Source organism: Aspergillus affinis, assembly GCF_023601865.1.
Source record: "Aspergillus affinis strain CMG 70 chromosome Unknown NODE_28_length_305421_cov_87_880826, whole genome shotgun sequence".
In the NCBI taxonomy this organism is placed as follows: Eukaryota; Fungi; Ascomycota; class Eurotiomycetes; order Eurotiales; family Aspergillaceae; genus Aspergillus; species Aspergillus affinis.
Window position 1 is genome coordinate 155,339 of NW_026515809.1, and position 18,444 is coordinate 173,782.

Consider the following 18,444-nt stretch of genomic DNA (forward strand, 5'->3'; position numbering starts at 1 on the left):
TGTTGGAGTTTATGGTGTATATAGGGCTAGGCTAGGTAGATACTACTACTACTACTACTAAAGTCGCGCCTTCCCTTCCAACAATCCTCCCCAATCGCTCTTGCCAAATTCCTTATATTCCGACTCCCCCGGAGGCAGCCAGAAGAACCGATCGTCGGCTCCATCTGGTGCCTTCTGGCCTTTCTTCTCCGGGTCGACGCCCTCTTCGCGCAGCGGCACTTTGTTCTGCTTGTGGTTGTGGATATGCGACGGGTTTTCTACGATGCGTAGGAACACCGGAACCGCGTATTTGGGCAGTCGCGCCCGAGCAAAACTCGCGAAGTCACGGTAATTGAACTGGGATTTCGCCTCGGGTGTAATCTGCAAGGCTGCGCAGCCGGCACGTCCCTCATGGTGAGGCACCAGCACGCCGTAGACATTGGCTTCTTGGATACCAGGGTATTGGCCTAGGGTTTCGGCCACTTCGGCGGTCGCCCTGCTTCTGTTAGTATATCCTCTGGAATGGGTGGTATAGTATGTTGCTGTTCAAAAGAACTTACACATTCTCACTCTTCCAGCGAAAAGTATCTCCCAGTCGGTCGAGGAAATACCACCGTCCGTCAGACTGTCGTCGCAACGCGTCTCCCGATCGATAGTACAGATCCCCCTTGCGAAAGACATCGCGGAGAAATTTTTTCTGCGTGGCGTCTTCGTTCTTCCAGTATCCCTGGAACGCTTCTTCGTTGGGGATATTCACCAAGATCTCGCCGCCCGTCTCATGCGACGGTCGCAATGCAAGGCCGGTCCTCTCGTCGCGCAGCACGTCGCCGGTAACGGGATCGATTGCCACCGGCACATATACGTTTCTTAGCATTAGTCGCAATAGTAGTCCATGGTGACCGACACTGCCGGCTGAGAAGGGTCCTCGGTTGTAGTTGAACAGCCCGAAAACACCCTCGGTGCTGTTGAAGAACTCGCCGACCTCCGGGATGTCAAATCGCTGACGGAACTTCTCCCATATGTCTGGACGCAAGCCGTTGCCGTACATGCAGCGCACGCGATGGTCGCGGTCTAAAGGCGATGGCGGCGCTGCAAGTAGATACCGGGCCACTTCGCCGACGTAGACGAAGATCGTCGACTCGGAGTCGTGGATGTCGTGCCAGAAATTTCGCGCGCTGAACTTCTTGCCGACCGCCACGCTGACTCCAGTGACGAGACTGGTCAGCATTGAGATGGCCGACGTGCCGTGGTATAGCGGCATACAGCTATACCAGCGATCGCCGGCTGGTCCGCCCTGGTCGTTGATGGATCCGCTTCGATACGTCAGACCCCTGTATAGTCTCCCCATGGTGAACGCGCAGGCCTTGGGCATGCCGGTGGTCCCGGAAGTGTATAGCAGAATCGCGGGGAATTCGGCGGCCATGTCGCGAGCCAACTTTCCGCCGTCGGGGACGGTCTCAGGGAAGGAGGCGAGAGTCTGCGCCAGTGTCACATCGACCGTCAGGCGCTCCATGCCCAGCTCGTTCTCAATCCTCGTCTTGGACTCCTCGACGCGGGCCTGACAGCCTTCATCCTCATCCACCAGCAGCAACTTCGCGCCGCTGATCTTCAGACAATGCACCAGCGCATCCCCGGTCAGGTTATAGTTGACCGTGGCCGGCCCACATCCGATACTCAGCAGCGCCAGCCACGCGATCAAAAAATCCGCTGAATTCTGCAGATAAAACGCCACGATGTCACCCCTCTGCACGCCTTTGCTGCGAAACCACTGCGCATACCGAGCCGCCCGCGTCACGGCCTCGCGATAGGTATACTGCGCCTCCCTTGTCCAGATGCACGTCGTATCCGGATATCGAGCCGCGGCCTCTTCGAACAAGAACCACACGTTTCCCTTCCCTCGTGCCGCTGCCGTCGCATAGCCCTTTTCGCCATTCCGGAGGGCCGAGAGGGTCCTGAGGTCCTTCGCGACGTGAAACTTGGCATTGAGGTATGCGCCGAAGGTTGCCGCGCCTGCTACCGATGCGGCGACTCCGAAGGGGTCAGCACGTTTCGACCAAGATTGCGACACCTGAGACGTCGTACTCACCTAGAGCCATCTTTGGTCGATTTTCAGTCGTTATCCAGACGAGGAAATCGGTGTTGGACAGTGAGCGCTCATTTTGAGACACTCGCGCTCTGCCGAATAACCGTTCATCCTCGGTTATTTTTTTTTGTGTTCTGCACAAACACTGGATTAACTCAGCGATCGTCGGCGTAATTCTGGGGAAAAGCGGGGAGCGTCAAGGGAGAACCGAGGTTCGTGGGTGGTAATCTGGTGGCGCCGATTAGTCGATTATGTAGGGAGGGAGATCTGGAGATGGGAAGATGGGAAGATAGGACGATTGGGAGTGGTGATTGTATGGGGGAGTACTGTACACAGTCCCGTATAGTGGGTGTTGGGGGCTGCCTGAGGTACAGTACTCTCCTGGGGTTTGAACTTAGTTCCCGGTCGATTCTCCGTCGAGGATCTCGGTCTGACTGAGGTTATCCTGCGACCTTGACCTTGGATTCGCGGCTCTCGACGGCTTCTCTTCCTGCTCTACATGTCGGGCTCTCTCGGTCCTCCATTCTCCACATGGATGCATTCCACTGCCAACTGCATCTCACACCGCACCGTCAAACCAACAACCCAGACCCGGTCAAGTCAGCCTGACGCTCCAGCCCGACACGGTCAGAATTTCTTACAATTCCCATGCCTTGATTCCATCCACCTGTCGCTTGGCTGCATCTACATCGCTCCGAATCTCCGCCAGTAGTCAACCCGCCCAGGACGGTCGGTCGGTCGGCAGGCCAGTCCACAGCCTCGTCTTTATATGTTTTCAGTATTAACTGCTCAGGTCGCGTCTATTTCGTCCTGTCTGACCAACGCATGCCATGTCAGACAGACAACTTCTCGCGTAGGCTTTATTCTCCGTTCAGCCTGGTCTGGCCTGACCCGGTCCTACCTGACATGCTCAACTCGACCAGCCTGAGCACTAACCAGGATACTAGGGCGCACTAATGCAAGTGAGGTCATACCGTATTAATTGTCCCTCATGACGTGCTAGTTTAGGACTGGACCGGGCGCGGGCCAGCACTTTAGGATGGGCTTTATCCTTGCTCTCCATGCGGTGATGGCCGGCTGGGATGTGATCCTCTAGTCGCTTACCTACACTCCTGGTATGTAGTGCACCGGAGTTTACCCAGGACTACTGTACATAGAAGTACAGTGCTCTGTAGGTTGAAAGGAGAGAAGAAGAGAGAGGGGTGATGGGGTGTGAGGGTGATATGTGTAACCTTGACTTAACCCTGACGTTAACGATCCTTACTATAGCAGGGCAGTCAACCGTATACCTTGGTATACCGAGTTAGTAAGTCTCAAGACAAAGAGAAAGGTGAACGTGAATGATTCACGTTGGAAACCCCGCACATTGCACACCTTACTGCACACATTCCGACCCCTCCATCTCCATCCTCCGAGTTAGAATGCCTACAGAGTAGAGTAGAGCCTGATCATTCCGATCGCATCCCGCATCTCCATCTCCTCCGCCAGGGCTATCCGCATTCGGACGATTCAGCCGCCCCAAGTGTTGCTGTACAGTATGTATGAGGGGAGGAGAGGGGGAGAAAAAAAAAGGACATCTGCAACTTATCTGCATGAAGACCGAAATTGAAAGAGACCTCGTGCGCTGTGCCTGTGCCTGAGCCTGAGGCTTTTTTTCTTCTTTTTCTCTCTTGTTTTCTTTTGTCTCATGATGCCTCATTCGGCTGTCTCCTTCTTGGCTGGCACCCGTGACTATCGTACCCTACCTCCATAGCTATATTACCTATACTACTACCATTAACTAGTGGTTGCCAACGATGGGGATGACTTCTCCGACCACCACCACCACAACAACAACCATATATTAAATGCGACGAATGAAATAAAATAGATTGAGAGTCACACAAAATAAGAATTAAACCTCCCATGCTCATGGCGAAATGACATCATATCATCCAAACCCGATCACCCGCCCTCGGCCGGTCGGTCACATTCATCCTTTCACTCACTCACTCATTCATTCAATATTGGCTAGACTCTTAGTGAAATAGCTAGGGGCTTAGGGCTCTCGGCCTGATCCTATGCAGTAGGAACATAGCTTGAACACAGCCACGAAAAAAGAAAGGAAAAAAGAAAAAAGAAATAGTCGGAGAACGAAAAGAAAACAAAAAACCTGACTTCCCGATCCTGGACAAGCCGGTTGACTTCCATGATTCCCGACTAGCTGACGGGCTAAGGACTTGGACTTACGGTACTCGCTCGGTCGCTGGTCCAGCTGCAAGGAGGAAACGGGCCAGCGAAATTGAAAACGCAAAGAAAAGAAATTGAAAATCAAAAAGGACGGTCCAAGCGGCAAGTGGGTTGGTCTTTGTTTGCTGTGGGGATAAGACCAGACTAGACGAGACTAACTGGACTCGACTCGACTCTGAACAGCAATCGGGCAGCAAGCATTGCGACGTCGTTGGTCAAGACGCGCTGCATGAAAGCCGGGATTAGCCTCCAATAGATTCGTCCGATCAGGCCCTCTGTACCCCGGTCCTTTTGCATCTTTAAATCGACCAGCTAGCACGCAATGGTGGAGGACGGATGGTGTTTTTGAGGTTAATGCCGAGTGCGTGCATATTAAACTGTTGAGTACTATGTATAGTTAGGAAGTATAGATAGTTAGTCACGGTCGTTATGTAAGTTAGTTACTCACTCACTCTGTAGGACAACCGATTAATAGATCGACCGAGTATATCGCTCACCCATTTCTGATTGTTCTAATTGTTCCAAATATCTGCCTTCCCTCTGGTCCGAATGATCGACATGGGATTCACCGAGTGGAGACTCGCAACATTCCAAACTAGCTAGATGCAAGATGCCAGGAGGTCTCCAAGGATGCAAACATTATTATTCATGAGATACCAAATTTCCAAAAAAATAAAGATAATAATAAATCCTACCCGCGGGAGAATTAATGATGTTAGCATCTGATATGTCCAAAGCCTCTTCTCCGCACTGAGCGGACGGTGCTGAGGGTCAGCAACGGCCCTCTGCCTCGTTTGTTTTCGGCGATGATCATCTCTCGCCTTTTTACGCTTCCGGTCAGACGATAATAATGGGGACAATCATTCAATAAACGCCCGAAAAATACCTCAATAACTCTCCGCTTAGGTGTTTTGGCCTTGGACCACGCAGGACAGACAGACAACGTACAGTTAAAAAAAAATAAGGTCTAGATAGTCTGCCGAAAGGGCTTTTCTGCAAGCACGCCATGCCGTGACACGTCAACGACGGGGGAAAATTGTAGCCTGAGATTTGGGATAGAATGGCAGTGATGGAAAAGGCTAGTAGATAGTTACCGGATGCATTCCATCCATCTTATGTTCCATTTTCCATTCTCCACGCTTATCGACCGGGGTGGATCTCGTTCCTGGCGGTGCCTCTGGACGACTGTCGGGGCCCTCCCAAACCCTAATTAGCTGCCCTCCAAGTCATCCTCTTTTTTCTCTTCTCGATTCAGACTTTCACTCTCTCCCCCCCACCCCACTCTTTCTATGATCTACTGCAAGTCGTTGCAGGCTTGTGACCGATGCGGGCAATCGGTGCCATCTCCTACATTGACAGCCCGGGAATGGAGGAGCGAGAATGTTTCGAAGTAGAGAATGTAGAACCTATTTAAGAGGTGACTGTCTCCCCGATTCTGTAGATGTAGTAGGCCAGCAGCAGCAGCATCTCTTCTTCTTTCCTCCAACACTTTCCTTTATTCCTTTTTCTCTTAATCTCTTCCTAATTCTAATCTTCTGCTCCATTCTTACACCATGATGAAGCTTGCTCTTCTCTCCCTCCTGGCTCTGGCCAATGCCTACTCCAACCCCGGCGCCTGTTCCGGAGACTGCTGGACTCACGATCCCGGTCTCTACCAGCGCGTCTCGGATGGCAAATACTTCCGTTTCGCAACCGGCGGTGGCGTCCACGTCGCCTCGGCCGACTCCATCAAAGGTTCCTGGACCGACGACGGCTACGCATTGCCCAATGGCTCATCCATCGACAACCCGGGCGCCGACAACCTCTGGGTATACCCTCCCTCCCCATGCATCCCCCCAACCCCACCACCAAAGACGTGAATTAACAAACAACAGGCCCCCGACGTCCATTACGAAAACAACACATACTACATGTACTACTCCGTCTCGACCCTCGGCTCCCAAACCTCCGTCATCGGTGTCGCCAGCTCCCCCTCCATGGAAGTCGGCAGCTGGACCGACCACGGCAGTACCGGACTCTCCTCGACCTCCGCGAAACCCTACAACGCCATCGACGCCAACTGGGTCAAGATCGGCGACACCAGTTACATGAATTGGGGCTCCTACTGGCACAACCTGTACCAGGCGCCGATGACCAGTCCGCTGAAACTGGGCTCGCAGGACCCGGTCAACATTGCGTACAACGCCACCGGAACGCACAATATCGAAGCGACGTTTATCTTCCAGCACGGAAATTATTATTACTTGACGTGGTCCGCGGGTAAGGCTGCTGGGTATGAGACGAATTTGCCGGCGCCGGGGAATGAGTATCGGGTTGTGGTGTGTCGGTCAGAGAGTGGGACTGGTGGTTTTGTATGTTCTCCTTACCCTCTGACCGTTTTTCGCACTCGTTTTGGAGATTGAAGCTAATGGATGACATCTAGGTCGACAAGAACGGCAAGTCCTGTCTTGAAAGTGGCGGAACCACCCTACTTGAAAGTCACGGCAATGTCTACGGACCCGGTGGACAGTGAGTTTTCCCCTTCTCACATCCTTCTCTATGGGCCATGAATGAGCGAAAGAATGAATGCTAACAGCCGATCAGGGGGATCGTCAACGACAAGGACCTCGGTCTTGTTCTCTACTATCACTACGCCGACAAGACAATCGGGCTGGCCAAGGAGAAGTACCAGTTCGGGTGGAACCAGCTGAAGTGGGCGGATGGATGGCCTAGCGTGTAAATTGCGAGGGTGGCTGGCTGAGAGCTATTGAGGGTTGTACATACCGTGATCTATTTTCTATTCCATAATTTCTTAGGGCATTTTTATGGGTGAATATATGCTTGTTTAATATGCACTCTTTTCCCGCATATCGAGTAGATGGCGAAGAGAGAAAGTATTGGTTGATTGTGACATTATGAAGAGCTTTATTGAATAGTTAAAATGCTAGCAATATCACTCTGATTGTGATTATTCAATGAATTCAGTGGTGGTGAATAGCGAATGGCTCAATATGTTGATTCAATAATACCTACCTACCGTCGTATACGTACACATCGAAAGATCAGATAGATACAAATCTCCATCACCCTACATCCAATCTATTCCCCTCACCAGAAACCAGATAACTGGATACCCAAATATCTATGTACATAGTGTCAAAGGCATCTCACGCAGTCCCATCCAAAAACCATAACCAAAAGCCATCTATAGACATCCAGATAACATGAGACCAGGCCAACCAATCTGACCTATCAAGTACGGGTACCTGCATCCGCAAGTTCTCGGAATAGAACAACCCAGGTAAGCATACGCGTCACCGTCGGTGGCGTTGCTTGTTGATCGCAGTTCGTCATCGCTGATCCGGTGCAACCTGTTCATCGATCTGTCTGGCCCAGACCATCCGGTTGTTCCTGACATCCTCGAATGCAGGGGATGGGAGGTTTTTTACGTCATGGTCCCCACGTAATTAGGTTATGTACCTATGGGTAAGTAGATCGTGAGATGTCACATCGGTAGGTTATTCTGGGAGGTAACTATGACCGGCCTACGTAAAGCTTGCGCTCATGGTTTCTTTTTCGAGTGAAGTCGAGTGGACCTGTACCTGGGGATTTACATCAGTGGCTTGCAGCTGTGGACTTGGTTTACACATACGTGTAGGGCTGATGGGGGCGAGTTATTTGAGGATATATCCTGGTTGCCTTGGATGAGATGTATCATGTACATAGGTACATAGATACTTACTCGGTGGCGATGCTCTGCTGGGTTGACGGGTTAGGTGGAGGGTTAGTTCGGACGGAGGTGGATACTTTGGCTTTGGCTTGTGGGTTATATTAAGATTCTGGAGTTTCTGGGTTATATGAGGTTGACATATTATGACCTGGTGTGTTAGTTGAGTGTTCATGGGTACATTTGTGCTTCGGGACTTGTGGTTGTATAGTTCGAGGAAATTACGCCGTCTCGGGATGAATTATGTTGGATACTACATAGTAGTGAGCTGACTATCCATGACTAGGTAGGCTTAGTGACTAGGGGCTACCTGGTTATTTCTATTCTCAAACATGATTCTTTGTTGATACATCGGACATAATCTCCGTTATATCCGAGCCTAACACGTGCTGGCTTCCTACGAGGCTAGACGAATCTGCCATCACAACTCCATAAATTTCCATCTCCCAGACAACATCTGTATCGATCCAAGATGCTCAGTCCATCTTCAACCCCCAGAGAAGCCCAGGTAAGTGGTTCTCGACCTCAGTCTCAACCGAAACGAGCCCAAGTCCCCCCGGGCTTGTACCTGGTGTCGCGTCCATCGAGTCAAATGCGATCGAAACCAACAGTGTCGGAACTGTCAAAAAAGAGGAGGCGACTGTGATCGGTCCTCGGCCAGAGATGAGATCTTGACAGTCCCGCGCGCGGCGAGGTACGTGAGTCGCCAGTTGGCTGTGCAGGCTAACCTTCGCCGATAGGGAGATAGAGCGCTTGACGAAGAGGGTAAGGGAGTTGGAGGCGCAGGTAGAAGCGCAGAAGCTGCAGAATCCGGCTGCCGCTGAGCAGCCGACCAGTCAGCAACCTACGCCGCATAATGCGTCCCTAGACCCGCTACAAGGCCATGGAGGAGCCAGACTGCGCTGGGAAGGTGTACATACTAGGAGTGCCAAGCTGGACCAAACGCAGTATTAAGGCCCCTCTCATCTTTTTACTTCATCGCGCGTGTCAGTTTATACCTCGGCTCGGTCTTTGGTCAGCCCACTTCGGAGTATTACATGCAGCCGAACTCGGCGAGCAGGTCCTTCGCGAGCCCGAGCAGCGCCCATCCAGATAAAGCGTCGGCGCTCCGCGAATCCGGGCAGGCGATCGATGACCTGCCCGAGGACCCGACAGGGGACTATCTGACCGAGATCCAAGAAGATTACTTTCCCAGCCTTTACTGGCACTCGTATCATTGCACGTATCAGATCCTGGACGAGACGGAGTTCCGTCAACACTATCGGTCGTTGCGGTCGGGGTCTGGCCCTCGAAGGCCATCTGCTCTGGTCGATATAGTACTCGCCCTGTGCATGCAGTATGGCGTCTCGTTCCTTTCGCGAAGCGAGACCGATGGATTCAAAACGGACGTGGATAGCACTGATGCCACTATCGCCGGGAGGGCACTTTACCGCCGGTCTCAAACATTGTTGAAGAACGAACAGGAGAGTCCATCCATCGTCACCCTTCAGTGTCATATGTTCACGGTCGTTTATATATGCAACGCCTCGTTCCAGAACATGGCGCATAATCTACTCGCTCTTGCAGTGCGCACGGCTCAAATCCTGGGCTTGCACCTGGAACCCCCGGAGGATCTCCCTCGACAGTAGAAAGAACTGCACAATCGGCTCTGGTGGACGTTGTATGCAGTGGAGGTCAAAACGTGCATGAAGCTCGGTCGGCCCTGGTCTGCGCAAATGGCCGATATCTCCTGCAGCCTACCGTCCGATAATCGCGACCTTGTATTCCTCTCTGGATCCAATTTTGCATGCGTCGGCGAGACTACCTGGCTGACGTATAGCGTGCAACTCGGAAAACTAGTCATGTCCGCCCGAGCTGTCTATGTTGCGTTTTTCGACAAATGAGCTGATGTATTGACTGAGACCGGTGGGAAGAGCTTGTATACCGAGCCCACCTCGTTGGAAACATGCGCGGACTTTCTTCTTTCGTGCCTAGAATGCATGCACAAATGGCTGGGTACGGTGCCCGACGCACTCAAGACCAAACGCAAAGACGGCACTGCCGCATTCGCGACGGAGAACGTCTCTTTAGACATCGAGCGTTTCGCACCCGAATGGCTCCAACGCCAGCGCGTCCTTCTCGAACTTCTGTATCATAACCTATCTATGAACCTCTGTCGGCCTTTGATCTGCTTCCCTACCTCAAAAGCGACGACCACGTCAAATGCCGATACCCTCGCAGCTAAGAGCGTCCACCACGTAATGGCTTTCACCGCCATCATGTATCAGATGCTTATCGAGACCCAGCCCCTGAATGGCTGGCACGAGGCCTTCCAGTGGCAGTGGAACGCCGCCTTATCGATGGTCGGGTTCGCTTTAGCGTACCCTTTCTGTCCGATCACCTCGACCGTCCGTGACGCTATCGATATCGCTATTGCTGTGTTTGAAATCATGGGGAAGAGCTTCGCCGTCGCGGCTAGCGCCGTGAACGTCACTCGGGACGTTACCGCGAAGGCGGACCTTTTGGTTCACCGTGCACACGGCGGGAATACCACCGCGCGGGTGCTTTCACCTCCGGAGGATCATAGCCCGGGGGCGGCTCAGGGTGCTCAATCAGCGGGGCTGTCTTTTGCTGGTCTCGACGCACAGGACCTCCCCGCCGGGTTGGACGATTCGATGGGGTTGGCGTTTACGGCCGATTCGTTTACGAGTTTCGAGCCTGTTTATGCTGGGAATTTGTTTGATATGTGGATCGTGCCGGAATTGGATTTTGACGGTCTATAAACTGGTTGAGTGGAAGGTAGAAATGAAGATTCACAATCAACTGTAATCTACTGCGCTTTTATCTACTTATTCTGGGTCCTTCTGGACACTCTTTTGGCATGATATCTTAGTTGGTATTTTCTTTTGATGTGCTCCTTTCGTTCCCAAAAAACCCTCCATCCCGAGCCCGTCTAAACGTCTACAAATGCAACTCGGCAGATCAAAAGAAGCTCTACAACAGTGACACCCACCCGCTCAATCGCCCATTTTGAAGAAAAAGCAACTAATACAAACATATAAAGCTGGCTAGCTACATCATAATCATAGAAGAAAGCTTACAAACAACTATCTTTTTATCAATGGATCTAGACGGACTCAGTTAATCGCTCGTAAGGACTACGTCGGAATGGTCTCGTAGTCCATAGATGGATAGACGGATGTGGTTATTGTGAGGATTAGTGCATTTTGGCTTTTGTTCTCTTTATTTCTTACGACAGATATAAATGGGCATAATTTTATGTATTTTCTGTTGATTACTGCTTTACAGCTGTGTTAAGTTGGCTGATATGGCAAAATGACTTACCTGGCTATATAAGGAAGATTTGGTCAATCTTTTACATTGGTAAACCTAGGTCTACCATTCAATGTTACTGTTTCTGGAAGATGAAACAGTATCTCCACTTATCCCTGTTCTCTTTTCGGGGTATAAATGTTTCTTCAACCCTGTAGTTTTGACATATTGGTAATCCTGGCGCCGAGGGGGTTTGTTGGTCCTAGTCCTACTGCCTCTCAGAAAATGGTAGACTGGATGGTAATCTTCGTACTGGCTAGATAGTAGCTGGCACAATTTTCTTCCCCTCTGCTAGAGTCTTGACAGATCAGTTAATCGCGCATCGAACAAATCCCTACCTTTTAGGGTGTTTGCTGATCTTGGTTCTCGGAGAATAGCAGACTGAATGTTAATTCACCCTGACCAACGCATAACTGATATACAACTGTCCCTCTCTCCCCTTTCTTGAGTCTTGACATATGGGTTATCCTGGCGCTTAAGGATTTGCCGACCTTGATTTTCAAAGTAGCAGACTGAATAATAATCCACCTTGACCAGCACATAGGGTGGCATTCAATTCTCGCCTTCTTTCTTTTCCTCGGTCTTGAAATATTTGTTAGTTTGAACCAAATTCAGTTTTTTTTCTAGAGTGCTTACTGATCTTAACTTCCCAAAATAGCAGACTGGCTGGCAATTCATCCTGGCATAGATGCTCGCCGGACAAGGCGAGCGCAGATGATATAAAATTACAGTCAGCACACAGTTACTTGAAAGTCTGTTTGTGGTACTCGAATGCATATATGAGTACAAACCATGCGACCCTGAATTGCTAGAACAGCCGACTATTTCCTCTTCCGGGTCCCACCAAGATATATATGGTCTAATTGGAAAATCTGCTGCTATTTCCATAGATACTATGTCTTGAGTACATACTTCATGCGTAGTTGTCAGGGTTCGCTCGAGAGGTTGAGGCACCTTGTTGGACTACAAACTCTCTTCTAAGCTTTATCATGGATGGTTGATTGTGAGCCTTGAACTTATATTATGCCCCTGTTCGCTCCGTGTTTTAAATCGAAACCATCAGCCGACTGAGAGGGTCGAGATCGCCCGGAACTCCGAACGTATTTGAAAGAGGGCTGGTTTATATTGGCTTCTTACGTGAGATTGGCTCGTTAGGTTTTTAACCAACCTCCTTTGTTGACACATCGATGAGCACCTTGTGAAATGAGCGGTTCCTTGAAGATAATAATTCCAAATTTAGTAAATCCTTACCCTGTAAATTCGCCAGGGGTTTATGCCAATGGAATAATCGCATGTTGACAAATAATTGAATGCCTTTGTGCGGCGGGTTTTGAACCTAGGTTTATTGTTCTTATTTGATCCAATGAGAAATTTAGAAACGAGTCTCCATCCTATTAGAACAGCTATAGCACAACAGGAAGGGACAACATCCGGTCACTGTCTAGAGAGGCTGGTTCGAACTCGAGATGCGAAATCAGTCAACTATGACTTCGTATACATTCTGGCCATATGTGAGGATAAAAAAATTGCAGATATGGCCTAGGTATCTTCCGAATCCTTAGGATTTTGCCAAGTAGAGATGACTGTACCTGCGTGGGAGGACATACCTCTATATGGAATTACCCAGGGCAAAGCAAATAGGTGTTCTCGGAGGATATCTGTATAAACGTCTCTGAGAATCCTCTCTTTCGGCCACATTGTTCCGAGAGTATACATTCTTTCCATTGTTTGAAGTCATAGGAGCTCGCATCTATTTAGACTCCGTTGCTCATACATTGCTCAATTCGTTTCCACCAGCGAAGAAAACGTTCCTATACAACATGTCTTTCATCTACAAGTTCGCCGCTCTGGCCTTTGCCTCTACTGTTTTCTCTTACCCCCGCCCCCAGTGGACCAGCAGTGTAGGCGCCGGCCAGGTTATCACGCACTGCACCACCCCCAACACCATTGCCCTAACCTTCGACGACGGCCCGTCCCCCTACACCAACCAACTTCTTGACATCCTCGCCGAATACGGCGCGAAAGCCACCTTCTTCGTCCTGGGCGATGCAGTCACCTCGTCCCCCGATGCGATTGTTCGCGCACGGCGTGAAGGCCACCAGATCGGGTCTCACACGTATGCTCTATCCTACCATATTTATAACGTGTACCATGCATCTTGTGTTGCGATTCGCAACGCAATCGACTCTATGTTCAACCCTTCTAACCTACCTAGTTATTCCCACCTGAGCCTTTCGTCCCTGTCCAACGAAGAAGTCGCACAACAGATGACACGACTTGAAGACACCCTGCGTCCCATCATGGGTGACGCACCCACCTACATGCGTCCACCTTATCTCGAAGTCAACAACAATGTTCTTTCCGTTCTGCGCGATCTCGGATACAAGGTGATCTCGAGCAGTGTTGATACCAAAGACTACGAGAACAACGAGCCGTCGCGGATCAGTCTCAGTTTCGACAAGTTTGTGAGCGAGTTGAACGCAGGTGGAAATATTGTATTGGCGCATGATATTCATGAGCAGACGGTTGTTACGCTTGCGAGGAAGATGCTGGAGGAGAGTAAACGGAGGGGGTTGAAGGGTATGTTCTTTCTTAATTTTTTATTTATTTTCTAAAGGGATGGGTCTTGGATGAGAATTGTCATGGCTAACTATGGTGTGATTAGTTACTACCGTTGGCGAGTGCCTGGGCGAGACGGAGGCGGAGTTGTATCGCCAGGGCCGCTAAGGTACCTATCTAGGGGGTTGGTGGTGACACGGGGAAGGGAGGAAGCTTCCTGCTATACGTGGACTGCTGGGAGGAATTGGAATGTGTCGTTGGTTAGTGCCGAGTTATGTTGTACTACGCAGCTTGGTGAGTATCACAGAAGAGAGGCTTAGCCGTGGAGCTACAATGGATGGTGTTCAACAAGATAAGTGAGAGTTTTGGTATGAGGAGATTAGATAGTTCTGGAGCATTGTAGAGGAAAGATAACTAATTTAATATTATTAACTAGTCACTGTGGTATGCTGCCACAAGGCATTGGTCTGAGAATGTATTGTAGTATCTACCAACGTGTGAAAGCTAAAGATAGTAAACACAATGGAAGCGATAGGTTTCTATACTATAGTCTTATCTCTCTTTTCTATACTCTGAAGTGCTTGTTCAATAGCTCATAAGATCTAGAAGCGCAATTTACGGATACAGGTAATGTTGATAGTGGTAATAATGAATAAATAAAGGAACTCGAGCGCATAACGTTTCCACTTCCAATAGTTGAAAATCGGAACACATTAACGCTAAGTTTGTATGCCTAGGTGAAACTCTTGTACAATTCACTCAATATATACACTGATTCAAGATCGAGGTGTTATTGATATGCCTTACACATATTTATATCATTCAGTATCATTCAATTTCTCTGATATTTCTGTCTCTTCCACTTTCATTCGGACAGAACTGGATACATGGCACGCCAATATCCTTTTCTTAACTCCCTGATTAAGAAGAATTGCGACCATCGCACATGCTTATCATCGTAGAGCCAACCATTGAGACTGTTTACCTGATCATAAGGGATCAGTTTTGGACGAGAAACTGTACCCTCCATTCTGGGCATCACATCCAGGAAATCATCACTTGAATAACCCCTCACAAGCATGGTATCCAAAGACGCCTGAAGCATGCTAAGGTGGGCCACTTTGTGCCCCATAGACTTGAGCTTTTTGATGAGTTGTTCCAATGCGCTGAGGTTGGCACGTAATTCGAGCCTAAGAAGAGGGTCTGCGCCTCTGTTAAGTAGCAAGTTTGCGACCTCGGGCCTCCCGAGCTCCACTGGAATTGATAACGCTGTCCGACCCTGCGAATCTCTGATATCAATCTGAGCCCCGTGATCAAGCAAGTACTTCACTGTTGCTGGAATATCTTTGGGAGTGCTCTAGTCGGAAGGATCTCTGCAGCTCGGCCGCACTGCGGGAACTTGGATTATCAAAGCCTCAGGCGCCTTGTTCTTTCTTGATGCCGACCTTGGGTACAAGGCATTGATATCGAAACCCATTTCTAGGAAGTACCCGACGACATCGATGTTCGCTTTCAAAGCTGTGTTGGCCAGTGCAGAGCAATGGATGGGATTGTTTGGGTCCAGAGCTAAGTTCCGTGTAGACAGAAGTTTGCGGAAGGTTTCCAGCAAGCCGTATGAGGCTGCAAGTCGCAAGACGGTGTAATCATGGTATTTGAGCTCCGGATCGTCGAGTGTATCAAGGAGGCCTAATTCGCTGTATTCCATTAGACGCCAAACAAATGCATGATCGCCGGCTTTAAACGCGCCAACAAGAATTTCCTTGATCGCGCGGGACCCATTTCTCTTATTCTTATCCAGATAACCACGTTGTAGGAGGACCTCCATCAGCTCAGGACACTTTCTAGCCCAACGCAGCACGGGGTTCAACCAGCTTTCTTCAGGATCTAGTGGGCCTGGGTTCCCACAATCAAGCAATATCTCAAAGCCCGGAACACTTCGATCGCGCAATGTGGCGAACATGAGATGGAACCATGATCGGTTCCAGATTTCCTCCTTCCTCATTTCGTCGACTAGGTATCGCGCAAAAGCAAAATTTCCGTTAGAAAGAGCGATACTAAAACTTGACTGTAGATGATCGCGATCATCGGAAAGACCCATCAGTTCTTTATAAAGAGGTACATCATCGAAACTGGCAACTACCTCCAAGAATCTTCCTTTGTTATAGCTCATAAGGCTATCATACTGCGGATCAGCAGCAATTTTCCTTAGCTCACCCGGCTGGACAACGTTTGTCAGCTTGCTCTTTGGTTTTGTGAGATCGTGCGACAAACTAAATATGTCAGAAACTGTTAAACAGGGGAACCGCATTCCGATTTCCGTCAAATAATGTACTACCGCGCCCTGGTTCTCGAGCGCAGCCAAGACAAGAGGGGAATTTGCAGCCCGCCGGAATGACAGATCATTAAGATCAGCACCAGCCTTCACGAGATACTTTAGTATCTCCATGTTTCCTTCACCTGCAGCACACCTGAGGTACCCTGATAACTTGAAAGATGCCCTCGGACCTTCCTCATTGTCCTCTTCGTGCTCCTCGAGAAAGTACCTAACCAAGGCTAGATGGCCCTCCCGAATCGCGCCAAACACAGCAGAATCGAGCCTTTCCCCCTTTATTGTGTTACAAGATGCGACTGCTTTTATAACACCTAAGCTTCCTTTGAGTGCGGCGCGGTGAAGTGTCTTCTTAAGCCCAGTTAGGTAGTGCTGAATGCCCGGCATGGAGGGTTGAAAACAGCCTGAAGTGCCTATAATTGCCTTGGAGCCGTTTACGAAGGCTTCACTATAGGCCACCAGCAGCTCAGCAACACCTGCGAGGTCCTCTTCAATAGTCATGTAGAGCGGTGTTGGCTCTGAGGTTACGCGCCAGTATTCTTCGAACCGGAGTCCATTGTCCAAGAGCTTTCGTAGTGCGTCTACGTTGTTATTCTTCACAACGCGCTCAATTCCAACTGGCGAACAATCTTCGGCAAAAGAGTTGAAAAGATGGTAATTGGCGACGCTATGGAGTCGTCGACATGTTTGTGAGAGGGAACTGATCTCATATGCGTACTCTAAATAGAGCGTGATTGGCTCCAGCAGTTCGACAGGAAGAGATACCAGATTTACGCTGGCAGATGGCATTTTAAATGCACAATGAGCTTGCTGTTACCAGTCGAAACTTCTAAGGATATGAGTTACCTCCAACGAGATGAGCCGCGGTGTGTTGGCGGATGGCGGATCTTTTTATACACACTCCTGTTTGATCGTGATCTATGGCTGTACGGGAAATTCCTATATTTCCGAATGCCTTTTGTGTACATCTACGGATATGCAATGTCTATTTAAGTGATGATTCCTCTTTTAGCTTTCATAGATCTAGTTACCTCATTGCTTCGCCTGGTCTGCCTTTTCTCCTTGATACGGCTCTGAATTGCCCAGCTTGTAGCCTAAATTTGTCTGCCTTGGTTATGAATATAAGTATATCTTGAAATACTTCTATTTCCTTTCTATGTAGCCGAGGAATAAATTAATTGGTGAAGTATTTAGGGCTGTTCACGATACTTTAAAGTCAGGATTTTGCTTGATCGTTGATAGTATCGTATAAGCCCAAAGCCAGCGATAATTATCGTAGAAAGTATCGGATAAGCTAAGGGTTGACGATACTATTATCGTCAGAATAGTCAACGATACTATAAAAGTCGACGATAATCTCGCTATATCATGTAATTTTTCTAACAAGGGATGATTGTTAACCGAACTTCTCACACCCACAAAGATTATGATTACCTAACTGAGCTATATCAATATTATAGCTTTAAATGACAGTTAGCGAATGGCTACTCGCCAAAAGCAACTCAATTATTTCCTTTTCAATGATGGATATAATGAAGAATCCTTATCTATAGATCGCATGCCAGATTTTCCAGATCTAAATTCAAATCCAGTTTCAGCTCCAGATATCAGATCTCTAATTGAATCTCTTTCCTCCGAGATTCTACCATCTGAATCAATTTTACAAACTTTAGCAGAATTAAACTGCTCAATTTTATACCCTCAGAAATGACAACGTCCAGCTCCAGTCACAAAATGGATGTAGAATTATTTCCAGATTACTGAAGTTAATCAAGAGTAAGTTAACAAAAAGATAAAGAAACAGGAGCTGAAAGACCGACATATACAATGCGCCTCTATTGAGAGTGAAACTGGAGTACAGTGTAGCTGGAGTACTTCAGATTTATTGAGACAGACTTTAACTACTAATATAAAGTAATATCTAGAAAAATACAGAATCTTTTTACCTGAATCCTGGTGTACAGTCTCCGATAGGAAAGAACAGCCCACTATAAAAGATTATATAGCTAAAACTGAAAATCTTTTATACCAACAATTACTGGAAAAGAATATCCTTCGGTAGATTATTCAGGAAAAACTTGCTTTTACAACAATCGAATTACCTGCCTTCTATCAGATATTTAATGATATTCTAGGAATCTCATTACTACCTCTATCACGATCTATATTACGTCGGAGACTTATGGATAAATTTCAAATACAGCGACTGCAATTAAAGGAGGAACTTGCAATTACTTGCAAATCAAT

General features: G+C 48.7%; 6 protein-coding genes across 6 annotated transcripts; 4 read left to right on the forward strand and 2 right to left on the reverse strand.

The window, feature by feature from the left end:
- Positions 1-57: 57 nt before the first annotated feature.
- Positions 58-2,075, reverse strand: KD926_005647 (putative very-long-chain acyl-CoA synthetase family protein (CefD1); the record flags this gene model as incomplete). Its single annotated transcript, XM_053098836.1, has 3 exons — positions 58-475; positions 540-2,007; positions 2,066-2,075. 3 exons carry the CDS (start codon positions 2,073-2,075, stop codon positions 58-60), a joined length of 1,896 nt encoding a protein of 631 aa, XP_052957333.1.
- Positions 2,076-5,844: 3,769 nt separating this feature from the next.
- On the forward strand, positions 5,845-7,010 carry KD926_005648 (arabinan endo-1,5-alpha-L-arabinosidase; the record flags this gene model as incomplete). The annotated part of the gene is made up of 4 exons (XM_053098837.1): positions 5,845-6,099; positions 6,166-6,642; positions 6,714-6,799; positions 6,875-7,010. The coding sequence occupies 4 exons, from the start codon at positions 5,845-5,847 to the stop codon at positions 7,008-7,010; spliced, it is 954 nt and encodes a 317-aa protein (XP_052957334.1).
- Positions 7,011-8,469: 1,459 nt separating this feature from the next.
- Positions 8,470-9,625, forward strand: KD926_005649 (fungal specific transcription factor domain-containing protein; the record flags this gene model as incomplete). The annotated part of the gene is made up of 4 exons (XM_053098838.1): positions 8,470-8,505; positions 8,609-8,691; positions 8,738-8,944; positions 8,989-9,625. 4 exons carry the CDS (start codon positions 8,470-8,472, stop codon positions 9,623-9,625), a joined length of 963 nt encoding a protein of 320 aa, XP_052957335.1.
- A 351-nt stretch (positions 9,626-9,976) lies between these two features.
- Positions 9,977-10,759, forward strand: KD926_005650 (fungal specific transcription factor domain-containing protein; the record flags this gene model as incomplete). Its single annotated transcript, XM_053098839.1, has 1 exon — positions 9,977-10,759. One exon carries the CDS (start codon positions 9,977-9,979, stop codon positions 10,757-10,759), a length of 783 nt encoding a protein of 260 aa, XP_052957336.1.
- A 2,370-nt stretch (positions 10,760-13,129) lies between these two features.
- On the forward strand, positions 13,130-14,036 carry KD926_005651 (chitin deacetylase; the record flags this gene model as incomplete). Its single annotated transcript, XM_053098841.1, has 2 exons — positions 13,130-13,889; positions 13,975-14,036. 2 exons carry the CDS (start codon positions 13,130-13,132, stop codon positions 14,034-14,036), a joined length of 822 nt encoding a protein of 273 aa, XP_052957337.1.
- Positions 14,037-15,225: 1,189 nt separating this feature from the next.
- KD926_005652 (uncharacterized protein) lies at positions 15,226-16,986 on the reverse strand (the record flags this gene model as incomplete). The annotated part of the gene is made up of 1 exon (XM_053098842.1): positions 15,226-16,986. One exon carries the CDS (start codon positions 16,984-16,986, stop codon positions 15,226-15,228), a length of 1,761 nt encoding a protein of 586 aa, XP_052957338.1.
- Between the last annotated feature and the right edge of the window lie 1,458 nt (positions 16,987-18,444).